This window comes from Siphateles boraxobius, unplaced genomic scaffold (assembly GCF_051911475.1).
Source record: "Siphateles boraxobius isolate OS27281-9 unplaced genomic scaffold, OSU_SipBor_1 49, whole genome shotgun sequence".
NCBI lineage: Eukaryota > Metazoa > Chordata > Actinopteri > Cypriniformes > Leuciscidae > Siphateles > Siphateles boraxobius.
In genome coordinates this window covers 3,467,586-3,480,797 of record NW_027509130.1, presented here as the reverse complement: position 1 = coordinate 3,480,797, position 13,212 = coordinate 3,467,586, and the positions used below count along the sequence as shown (strand labels likewise).

The following is a 13,212-nucleotide window of genomic DNA, read 5'->3' as shown; positions in this document are numbered from 1 at the left end:
TATACCAGCTAGCTAAGTAGGTATTTTTAGTTCTTTAAATTTCCTGGGGGTTTTCAGAGGGTGCAGAATGACATTTTAACCCAGTTAAATCAACGAGGGACTTGATGATCGTGTTCTCGTTTCATCATAAACCTCAGAACATCAAATCACTGATTAGCCGGTACTAATAACACACACACAGCACACATTATTGTCCTCGTTTTCCGTCCATGTTCACTTTCACTGCTTCTCTTATTGATGTTTGTGCATGTCTCCATAAAGTAAACGTTCATTAAAAACATTCAAACATGTTTGTTTGCTGTGTAAACACTCATGACATCGACATTTAGGACAGTAACTTAGGCTAAGTCTCAAAGCAAACAGAAGTTGCGACAGAATGTACACAGAGTTCAACCGAAAAGTCACTCCGCGTCTCGCCATTGTCTTAATATGGTCTTTGTCTTAATATGGACAATCCATCCCGTGTGTCTTAATATGGTCACAGCAGTGCCGTCTAGTGTAGAGGACAGAAAACACAGCACAGCGACTCATAGAAACCACAACACTGAGAACAAGCGCCATCCTGAGGCGAGGAAAACACAATAGCCTACAGCAATACAGTCCAGGAAGAATTTCATTAGTCTGCTTAGATATTCACTTATTAAACACATACATATTATCCCTAAAGTCATTCTTCACCAAGTTTCCGATAACGTGAGAAGTTATTAGTGTAAAAGTTAATTAGCATGTTTCTGCACATGTTTATAACGCACACAATGTTTCGTGTCAGTGTTACTGGGACATTCTGAACTGAAAGACATCTCTAACATCTCGATTAACAGGTTTCTGAAAGCTCACTGCTTCTGCTATATCTTGATCATTAGTATGAATATATTTCAGATTTTAAGATTGTTTTTAGTTCATTATGTCCTCTGAGCATACCTATTTGAAATAATTATAGGCCTATATTAAAAAAATGCATTCAAAATGTCTGTTTTCTACTGATATAGGGCTATATAATTTATTGTAATATACTGTAGGCATATATATGACATAGATTCAGCTCATTCTAGAACATTCTCAGTTTTGTATAGCCAAGAAAACAGAACGTAATTAAAAATAAACACCATTGGGTTTGCTTGAATGAAAACAGTAGCCTATAAAATGCGTAGTTACTAATGTAGATCAGGTGACTTCACGGAAAGCAGAAAGTGTCCAAATCCACGCCTCTCAATCATGGATCGTTTGTTCCTTAGTCAACTAAATAGCAGAACGCGCTGTTGGTGGTGATTTTATCGATATTTTCGATTTTTCTTCTTTGGTTCATTTAGCGATATTTAAGTTTTCTGAGTGTTTCCGTTTCTCAAGAGCAAAGAACGTTGATGTTAAAATTCCAACTATTAATATTATATAATTAAAATTATGCTCAATGCTTCATGGGATGCTATTTTATTTGTAATCGTAGATTGTAACGTTGCGATTCACCTTGTTTGATTGGGTTGCTTCATGCTTTTTATTTTTTAGCAAAAACTTTTCTAAAAAAAAATCCCTACAGCAGGGGTGCTCAATCCTGCTAAGTGTCCTGCATAGTTTAACTACAACCCAGTTCGTTGTCGTTTATCAACACTTGCCTGGCAGTTTCTTGATTTTAGAAATATTTGACCTATAGGGAAGTGGTGCCCAAATCTGCTCCTGGAGGGTAAAAAAAAAAAAAAAAAAAAATCGGGCTGCTTTAACTGTGTGTTTGATTATCTTAATTATTTAATTATCTAATAAACTTTAAGACTGCTTCATTGTTACAGTGTTAAGTTGGGGTATTTGCTGTGCACTGAAAAAATTGTTCAGCACTGTATTACACTAACACATTATTACCATGTTTATACAACATTACGTGCAAACTTTCATTTTACTGGAACATTGTGTGCATTTCTCTAGCTTTGTTTCAAATCTCATCCAACCACATTCCCAAACATAAACTTTCCTAAAAGTTCAGCGCTTGTTCTGCTTTATAAAAAGGAAGATTATTTATATTATTTTAAAATTATTTTTCCACATAGTGCTTGTTTGCATTGGAAAAGATTAACCGTTATAGAAATTCAATCATAATTATTAATAGCATGTTAAAATTAATATGTTGGACTCTGCTTCTGTATTTGGATATAAAGCCTTTTTAAACATTCACTATGAGATTGGTATATAGTTGATATTTTCTATGTATATGATGAGTCGATCTATTTGACATCAGTGAGTCTCTCTCACGTTTGCTGCAGTCTCAATCATGATCCAGTTATGAGATTGTCATGTAACATGATTTATATTATTGTCTGGTGTACTTGGCGATGCTGCTGTAGTTCTATTAAAGTACAGAAATCAGTTTGCAGAGTTAAATCATAATCAGTTTATCTTTGTTAGCTTTGTTGTCTAAACACTGCAGTCATAAAAAAAAACACAGAAATGAAAAAGTTACAGTATGTCACACCCTGCAGAAAAACCTGTTTCTAAGTTATGTTACCAGGAAGATATATAAAGCCTTCAGTTGGAAGGAACTCTACTGTGGAGCTGCAGTACGTATTGTCTCTCTATTTGTGTGTTCATATAGAGTGAAATGGCAGCAGCCAGTTTCTCATGGGCTGAGGACCATTTCAGCTGTCCAGTGTGTCTGGATCTCCTGCAGGATCCAGTGACGATTCCCTGCGGACACAGTTACTGTAAGGAATGCATCTCAGATTGCTGGGATCAGGAGGATCAGAAGGGAGTCTACAGCTGCCCTCAGTGCAGAAAAACCTTCATACGAAGACCAGTTTTAAGTAAGAATGTGGTGTTTGCTGGGATGGTGGAGAAACTCAAGGAGACGAGACTCCAATCTGCTGCTCCTGCAGTTCCTCACACTGGATCTGGAGATGTGCAGTGCGACTCCTGCACTGGAAGAAAACAGAAAGCAGTGAAGTCGTGTCTGGAGTGTCGAAGCTCTTACTGTCAAATTCACCTTGAACAGCATGAGAGTCTCTTCAGAGGTAATAGACACAATCTGATGGACGCCACTGGACGACTGCAGGAGATGATGTGCACTCGACATGGTAAAATGCTGGAGATTTACTGCCGTACCGACCAGCGGTGTCTCTGTATGCTGTGTTTGGTGGATGAACACAGAAATCATGACACTGTATCAATTGAAGTGGCAAGAACAGAGAAACAGGTACTGATTTACTGGATCTCGTTAGCGACATGTTTCTCTCCTCATTTGTTTTGTGATTTTTCTCTCAATCAGGGAAACTTTTGTAATTGATTATGTCTTAGAAAGATAGACATTGTGTTTTTGATCAAATAAATGCAGACTTAAGTGACTAAAAATAAATAAGATACCTGTTTACAAAAACATTTATTCATTTATTTATCTGTTTTTTGCAGAAACATTTTGAGGAAACACAGAGAAACATCCAGAAAACAATCCAGCAGAGAAAGAAAGATCTAAAGCAGATGAGAGAGGCTGTGGAGTCTCATAAGGTTAGTTTGGAGAAGTTTGAGAAGTCTCCTTCACACTCTTAAAAATAAAAAATAAAGGTGCCAGGAAGAAACAAAGCTGTAGAGGGACTTTCGGTTCTGTGAAGAAGCCTTCAGTGAAAGGTTTATTAAAAATGATATGACTTATATGAATTATTAATAATCTGATTTTTGAAAAGCAACTAAAAGAGAAGGCTGCTTCTCTTTTAGCTGTTTAAAACAGCTTATTATAATGTTTAACTGGATGCAAATGTTTGTTTTTGTGATTAAAATACATTTAAAGGGTTAGTTCGCCCATTTAAGACATGAAGTTGTATGGAATCCTTACCAGCACTATAGTGCATACACACTGACCCACTCTGTAGTCACCTACCTGGTCAGAGTTCTGGCCGCTGGAAGTTTTTCAAGAAAGTACTCCCGGTTAGTTTCCGGGGCCTCGAGTTTTTACGTGAAAAAATTATTTGCGTTTCAAAGCTTGATTAATTTAACACACAAAAAACACGCCGGTCAAGATTCATACCTCAGTTTTAATCGGCACTATTTTCTTTCCATTTCTATCAATCCGCGCTGCTGTCAACATCAACAGTGCGCACGTTCCGATCAGCTGTTCCATAGTGTTTACACAATCGATTACGAAACAACGTAAAAAGTAGAAAATGAACGATGGTGCGAACTTGTAAATTTCCAGGCTGTGACCACAAGAATGTGCCGGGATCACCGTTCAGATTCCATCGTTTTCCTGTTTCGGATATAGCTACGAGACAGCTTTGGCTGGTTGCCATCGGCTACTCTGCGGGAGCTAAAATATCCAGAATCAAGGATTATCGTGTGTGCAGTGCTCACTTCAACGAAAAAGATTACATCCCCAACCAAGGAGGAAAAAGAAAAAAACTGATTTTAAAGAGTTTTGCTGTACCAGTACCACGGGTAAGCTCTATTTACTAACTTTATGATCCCATGTCTAAACTGTACGGTAAACAAGCTGATGTTTAGACTCCAGTGGAAAACACGTGAAAAGATGTCTAATGTAAAAACAGTATATAGGTACAATTTGCTGAGAAAACTATTTGATTGAACACACACACAAGTCCGACATCGGTAGCCTATACTCCGGTTCATAAAGGTATCCCTTTGGCGTTGTGCTAAAATTACTTTCATCCTCATCTGTTCCGTCTGACATTGTGCTAAAATTGGTTTCATCATCAGAAGTTTCGCAGTCAGACATGTTGTCAGCGAGTCGCGCTATCAACAGCTGATCGTAACGTGCGCATTGTTGACGTTGACAGCAGCGCGGATTGATAGAAATGGAAAGAAAATAGTGCAGATTAAAACTGAGGTATGAATTTTGACCGGCGTGTTTTTTGTGTGTTAAATTAATCAAGCTTTGAAACGCAAATAATTTTTTCACGTAAAAACGCACAGTTTTGAGGCCCCGGAAACTAACCGGGAGTACTTTCTTGAAAAACTTCCAGCGGCTTTTAAAACCACCGAAAATGAAGGAAAGTCAGTAGATCACTCAAGTCCCCCACACATAGAGGATCCAGAGGTCTGGATGCAGGTGCCACACAGTGCCCTGTCTCTGAGAAAGCAGGTCCTTCCCCAGAGGGATTCGCCAGGGAGGGACTGTCGCAAGGAGCATTAGATCGGGGAACCAGGTCCAGTTGGGCTAGTAAGGTGCAACTAGCAAGACCTGCTCCTCGTCCTCCCTGACCTTGCACAGTGTCTGTGCATGTAGGCTCACTTGGGGAAATGGATACTTGCATAGCCCAGATGTGTGCCAGCGCATCCTTGCCAAGGGTCCTCCCTAGAAAAATAACTGGCATTGGGACATTTCCGGAGAGGCAAACAGGTCTACCTGTGTGGCCCCGAAACATTTCCTATTCAGCTTGACTGTGTGGTGGTGGAGTCTCCATTCTCCCAGGAGTGCCTGAATTGTGAATGGCTCAGTTGTGACATGCAACGAAGCGTACACCACCCTGATGGTTGATGGTCCAGACCAGTACATGCTGGCCCTGTAGCAGCTGAAGAGGCACAGGGTGAGCCATTCTGCTTGCAACTCAAGGCAATTGATGTGCCACTGCACAGAGTTCTCAACGGGCCTGAAAATTACAACCCGACCGACCCGGCCCGTGGCTTTTAAAGCCCGGACCCGATGTAACCCGACACACCAACATGAATTATCTGCCCACACCCAGCCCGCGGGCCAACGCCGATTTTTTTCCTTTTTTTTTCTTTTTTTCCCTTTTTTTTCTCATACACGTATTATCATGACCAGCAGACGGGAATTCAAATCAAAGTTTAATGTTCACGTCTTTTAACAATAGCCTACAAACAATACAAACAACTGAAACAAACTTTAAATATATAAATAGGCTATATAGGCTACTAAATATGCCTCAAATAAAAATCTTCTGGACGACCCTGTTTTTTTGCTGTCATATTTCATCAGCACCTTGCATTTTGAGCATTGCACATAACCTGTAGAATTTCCATCAGAATCCAGCACCACTCCAAACACTTTCCAGACCTCTGATATTCCCACTCCTGTAGTAGCGACGGTGAATTCACCTACGGCAAGTTTACTTTTTCACCAACTCCATCTTCTTCTCCAGGCTAAAGGCGTGCACGCAGTGGCGTCAGGTCTGCCCCCGCGATGCACGTTGCACGCAGCAGCCAGACTTTCTTTACGGTGGACAGCAGCAATGATTAATAAATGTTTTTTTTTTTCACTGAGCGGAAAAGATTGAGCCCGAGGTCCGACCTGACCAGAGTCATTTGCTTATATTTTCGACCCGAACCCAGGGTTTGTCGGGCCGACCCGGCCCGTTGAGAGGTCTACCTGCAATCGAGGTCCTGTCCAGGAGTCCGAGGCAGCATGCCTGTTGCACATGGCACCCCAGCTGGAACATGCTTCTCCTGCCCATAGAAAAGCAAGGTCAGACCACGGGCTGAAGCTTTGACAGCAGGCAAGTGTGATTACCACCTGGTGCTTGCAGCATTGCCATGCCCATCTCGGGACTCAGTCATGTAGCCAGTGATGAACTGGTCTCTTATGAAGCAACCCAAGCAGTGTGACTACAGATGCAGAAATGCCACAGGAGCCTCTGAAATAGGTTCAGTGGAACCACTGTCCTGCCTCTAAACAAGATCAGGCAGTTCAGAACCTACTGAGCTTGTGTTCGTCTGTGAGACGCGCTGCATAGTTGACCTAATTCAACTACATACTAAGATGATGACCTAAATCTCATATCTGACAGTCCGAATGAACCAGCGAGATGGGCGGGAAGGTGAGTCTCGACCACAGCATCGAGAGGGTCACCTTCCTACAGTAGGTGCATGACACAAAAAATACCTCACCTCAGCGAGGCAGCGATTGTGACTGTCAGACGGAGACAGGAAATGACAGCATCCAGAAACACACAGTTGGATTGACATCTTTAAAAAGACGCAAAATCACACACATGCTTGCTCTTTTAGTGAAAGCTCTTTTAGTGCTGAAGCGCACAAGCAGATTTAGATTTAAGGAGATACCTGCAAGATTCAGGTAAAGCCTGCAGCGTGCTGGAATGCTTTTTTGTTGAAACGGAAACTTTCAGGCAAGATCCCACATCGTCAGTCGTTCTGATGTAACATTGAACGTGACTGATAGGGAACTTCTGTTTTATTCCGTTGGTAATGTGAATTGGTATGTTTTGTAAGGCAGCGAATAAATAGAGAGCTAAATATAGATGTTTCCTAATGATATCTCCCAAGTGTAGCATGTACATGGTGAAAAGCAACTGTCCTAGTACTGAGCCTTGGGGTACTCCATACTGTACTTGTGATCCAAATGACACCTCTTCATTTACTGCTACAAATTGATAATCAGATAAGTATCATTTAGCCATTACAATGTAATTATACTAATGTCAACATTATTTTGAGTCTTTTTAAAATAACCTTTTTTTACACTCCTTTTGCACAATCGGAAGTTTCTTCATGGAATGCTACACTCTGATGAAGAACCTTTTAAGGACCTTTATTTTTAAACAGAGTTTAACATTAGGGCGAATAGTCTAATCTATGTTTGTGTGAGGTGCCATTAAAGGCAGCTTGTAATGTCTGTCCTATAACAGCGCTCTGCACAGAGCACAGTAGAGGACAGTGAGAGGATCTTCACTGAGCTCATCCGCTCCATTGAGAAACGTCGCACTGAGGTAAAGCAGCTGATCAGAGATCAGGAACGAGTTGCAGTGAACCAAGCTGAAGAACGACTGGCACGACTGGAGCTGGAGCTTGATGATCTGAGATGGAAAGAGACTGAACTGAAACAGTTCTTAAACACAGATGATCATATTAATTTCCTTAAGGTAACATATATCTTTTTTTAACACAGGACTGAATACTTCAACAGGCTTCTCTAAATGCAGTTTATGTTTTTGTCTTTGTGTCTAGAGTTGCCCGTCTCTCTCTCTCTCTGGATCTACAGATGAGTTCACTGTCAGTGCTCGCCCCAATTTTGATGAAGTAGTGAAATCTGTCTCTCAACTCAGAGACAGACTGCAGCAGTTCTGCACAGACGAGATAGAAAGGTTATCTAAAACGGGTAAATACTGATTATTTAAATGGTAGTAGTTTAATTCTCATCATTGGAATTAAAGGGCTCGCACTGATGCACAGATGTTTTTTGGTCTTCATAGTGAAAACCATCCAAGTCATTGTCCCAAGTCATCAGTTTACGACAAGGAAGGAGTTCCTACAATGTGAGTTACAATGAAAACACACACAAACACTGGCGATCACTGGGAGATCCTCTACTGTGCTTATTAAACATGATGATCTAAACAGGGGTTCGTTCCAGAACCAGATAGGTTAAAGGGATAGTTCACCCAAAAATGAAAATTCTGTCAGTATTTACTCACCCTCATGTTGTTCCAATCCCGTAAAGTTATTAAAGACATCGTTAAATTAGTCCACGTGACTACAGTGGCTCAATCCTAAATTTATCAAACGACGAGAATACTTTTTGTGCACAAAACAAAACAAAAATAACGACTTTATTTCAACTATTCATTTCCTTCTCTGTGGGCCTCGAGTTCCTCGAGGACTATTTTAACAACGTCTTCAATAACTTTTCGGGGCTGGCAAGTGTCAATCCCTTAAGAAGCCTATGGAGGAGTGATCCAGCTCTCAGATTTAATCAAAAATATCTTAATTCGTGTTCCGAAGATGAACGAAGGTCTTACGGGGTTGGAACAACATGAGGGTGAGTAAATACTGACACAATTTTCATTTTTGGGTGAACTTACCCTTTAATAGGAGTGAGATGTAAACTTGGGTTTTTGTTTTTAGAAACGTTATGGGCATAGAGATGTGCCCTTTAAAATGGAGCGCAGCCATTAGTAAGAAATTTATTTCTGAAAACACTGATGAAAGTGAATCAAACCGAGCACTAAAACATACTTGTAGCCAATCAGCAGTAAGGGGCGTGTCTACTCATGATGGGGGAGGTGCCTTTGTTGCATAGCATGTTTATGAATTTGAGGACGGAATAATTAAGACCCTTTTTGGTAGATTTTGGTGATTTCACATATCAACAGTGTTTCTCAGTAATTGCTTACTGCACATTTAACTGTTTATTTTGGTGATTTCAAATTTCAAATATCAACAGTGTTTCTCAGAAATAGCTTTCTGCACCGGTTTCAATGTCATGTGCCGCTATACAGACTGATCTACTTGAAGCAGTGCTTGCTGGTTAGAACATTTGTCCTACTTGAGACGCGCTGACGCCACATAATGTGTGTGATGTATTCCATAAAAGTACCGCAAGAGAGATTCAAAGTGTTTAAATATACAATTTTTTAGGGTTTAAACAAACAGATCGTATGAAAATCTATGAATAGGATTGTACAAATTTGTACGAATTAGCCTCCAATTAACCGAAACATTAAAAAGTTGTGAATTGCTGTAAGATTGTGTTGTTTATTCCGACACCATCAGTTATGCCAAACCTCATAAATCTGTTATTAAGGTCAAAACTCTTTTCATGCAATCTTAATGTTAATGCATGCCATGTTTATCACAATAATACTGATAAAAATAGACCCCACTTTATTGGTATTTAAATAGTCGGCCTTAGCTATCATGTCGAACTAAGGCGCTTTTAATGCAGTACATTTTTGAATGAAAAGTGTTTCTGTTGCTGTCTATTTGACAAATTTAGCATGTAATTCACTTAATCTGTGATAAAGTATGCAAACACTTGCACGATCATCACTATGGGAAGCAGAAAGTAAATTGGCGTCACCATTTTCAAATCTTCTCCCACCTGGCGATCTGTTACATCCATCCGCAACTATTATTGCTGTTTTCTCACCGCTGTAGTTCTTGTTACGTGTTTATTTTGTTATTTAGAGGAAAGCGTGTAGCCATCTTAATGCCGCTCTCATTGGTGTGGCATTCGCTAACAGAATATCGCTCATCACATATTTTGAATTTCTTTTTACCCCTAAATGTATAACGTGCGACAGTATTGATGTAAAATGCTTTCGTGTGTCCCGTTACAGAGTTCAGATTTATCCTTTGAATGAAATGTGACTGTGTTCATGGAGAAGGATTAAAATCTTGAATTTCAGTGAATAAAACTTCACACTTCCTTGCAAAAAGATACCATAAAGCTTCAGAAGAGTTGAAATACAAAAGCGCTTGATCATGCTTCAGTTTTAGTGCCTTAGGAGTGAGAAGGTTTGATACCTTTTTTTTTTTTGCACATAATATTTTGCATAGATTTGTACAGTTAAATTCTTTTGTCATAAATTTGCAAGATGAAAAACATGTTTTTCATGTAAAATAAGAAATCATTTTTATCTGATTAATCAATTTATCAAAATAGTTGTTAGTTGCAGCCCTAAATTAAGTTCTGCTTAAAGTGAACTGAGGTTTCATTCATGATTGTACAAGTCAGAGAGACACTTCAAATTATAATTATTAAGAAATTATGATACTAATGCAGAGACCAATTGATATGTTAAAATATTTGTATAATGTCAAATGAGTGATTATGTGTTTATCTCCATCAGATTCTCGTCTGTTGACTCTGGATCTGAACTCAATGAATCATTGGCTCCGTCTGTTTGAGGGAAACACAGTGATCACTTACTCTGACACAAATCTGCCGTATCCTGATCATCCAGACAGATTTGATTGTTGGACCGAGGCGTTGTGTGTGGAGAGTGTGACTGGACGCTGTTACTGGGAGGTGGAGTGGACTGGTGAAGGGAAATTAGGAGTGGATATAGGAGTAACATATAAGAGCATCAGCAGGAAGGGAGATGGTCCTGAAAGTGCAGTTGGACGAAACATTCAGTCCTGGAGTTTGTTCTGCTCTCCAGACTACTGTTCATTCTGGCACAATAACATTGAGACGGTTCTTCCTGTAGTCAATGTCTCCAGTAGAATAGGAGTGTATGTGGATCAGAGCGCAGGGATTTTGTCCTTCTACAGCGTCTCAGACACAATGAGTCTCATCCACAGAGTCCAGGCCACATTCACTCAACCTCTCTACGCAGTGTTTGGATTAGATAGACAGACAGCGGTGAAACTGTCTAACCAATTAAATAATTCAGACATTCTACAGATTCTTAATCCAGATCTTCTAGGAGCTTTGTTATTTCGCAGAATGATGATGTGATGAGGCGTATTTACTAGTCCGAAATACCACTACTGAACAAGCTGGTATGCTAGTATTTTCAAAGGCTTTTCAGATCTGAAGTAGCCTCTGTATATCTAAAGCATTGTGTTTTGAAGTCTGTCTTTTCTCTTTTGCTGAGTCAGTTGTTTGATTAAAATAAATGGTTTCGTTTCTGCATTACTGGAACATTGTGTGCATATTTTTCTCTGATCACAGTTAAAGACATCTCTGACTTTGTCGGTTTCTGAAAGCTCAATGCTTCTTCTACTTCTAGATTATCAGTATGGTCTATTTTCATGCTGACTATATACTGTATAATAAAAGAAGAATAGAAAAAGACATATGTACACATTTGTACATATGTACACATTTAAAATGGTTTCTTCTGATAGGACTTATTATAATACTATAATATTGTATATAGGCTGCTACTTGATGTTAAGAGTTTTTTTTTTGATGATGCTAATAACAATCATTAAACGATGCATTTGTATCCAAACACTTTCAGTTCTGCTGATTCTGCACACATTTTTATTGAAGGTAGAATTTTACAGATTCATATAACATTTAATGTTGGATAATCATTATTAGGTTTCTTATTATCATATATTTTCTTTTATATATACAGGCCCGGTTCTTGGCATGTATAGAAAGTGAGCTGGCAGATATCCAGGGTGGTCTTTTTTTCTCTTTTATTTTTATTTTTATAGATATCAATAGATAGATATGGATAGATATCTATAGATGGATAGATGGATAATGCTGGGTTACACCAAAGTCCTTTAAAGATTATATAAAGTCTTTGGTTAGACCCTACTCTGAAGTACACCCTCAGAAAAAAAAAGTACAAAGCAGTCACTGGGGCAGGACCCTATGGTACAAAAGTGAAAAGGTACATATTTACCATACCCAGATGGCAAGCAACCATGGAAACAATGTTAAAACAATGTTAATGTGCCAATGTTAACCACATTGAATCAACATCACTTTTGCAGCCGCAATTAGTGTTCATAAAATGTTAAAATTTCATCATTGAATAAATGTTACAATGTGATGTTGGTTCAACATCATGTTTGCACTCTCTGTGAAACAATGAAACACAACAAATATAACAGCCTGAAATCAACTGCTATTAAAAGAAGACAATAAATATCTCAAGATCTCTGCAGAAGTTTTTTTTTTGAGAGGTTTAGATGAAAATATTTGGTCACCATTATGGTGATCAAGTCAAGTCAAGTCAAGTCACCTTTATTTATATAGCGCTTTTTACAATACAGATTGTATCAAAGCAGCTTCACAGTGATAACATGAAAATAATATAACAGAGTTTGTTTCTAAAAGAAAAATTGAGTCAACGTCCACCTTAAGTAAGGCAGATCAATAATATTATTGAATATTAAATGTCCCCAACTAAGCAAGCCAAAAGCCAAGGCAACAGTGGCAAGGAACCAAAACTCCATCAGGTGACAGAATGGAGAAAAAAACCTTGGGAGAAACCAGACTCAGTCGGAGGGCTAGTTCTCCTCTGGCCAACGAAGGAACTGTGCATGATTTATGATTCGGGCAGCATTACAAGTCAGATTGGATCAGAACATTTAGAATATTTATCCATTTCCATCTTTTGGAAGTCCAAGTAATCACGCCGGTGTTGAGACGAGTTGTTGAGGATCAGTGCCGTCCACCATAGAGGGTCCATACCGCCGGTGTTTAGTCGTCTCTTCACAGGCTTTGTGATTGGCGTATCTGAAGTCTCTGTGAAAGGCTGGATACAAACTGGAGCTGATGAACGCCGTTTTTCTCGGGACTCGCGTCCCGAGATAACAGCAGAAAGGCAAAAAGGGAAAATAATTAGCGTAGCTGCTGTTCATAATGATTTCCATAACACGGGCGTAAATGATAAAAAACATGAAGACAGTGATTCTTGCGTCCCAGAGTCACCCCCCTCCGTCCCCTACTCAACTCAGACCTGCTTACTGACCTCTACATCCCTCCTGCTGCTGAGACCCAACCACAATCTCACAATCTCTCCGCAACCCAACCATACGCGCCGACCCGTTTGACTA

At 39.4% G+C, this 13,212-nt stretch overlaps 1 protein-coding gene across 1 annotated transcript; it reads left to right on the top strand.

The window, feature by feature from the left end:
• Positions 1–2,479: 2,479 nt before the first annotated feature.
• LOC143711102 (tripartite motif-containing protein 16-like) lies at positions 2,480–11,648 on the top strand. The gene is made up of 6 exons (XM_077202431.1): positions 2,480–3,175; positions 3,388–3,483; positions 7,596–7,829; positions 7,915–8,065; positions 8,160–8,222; positions 10,539–11,648. The coding sequence occupies exons 1-6, from the start codon at positions 2,585–2,587 to the stop codon at positions 11,147–11,149; spliced, it is 1,746 nt and encodes a 581-aa protein (XP_077058546.1). The 5' UTR covers positions 2,480–2,584; the 3' UTR covers positions 11,150–11,648.
• The last annotated feature ends 1,564 nt before the right edge of the window (positions 11,649–13,212 follow it).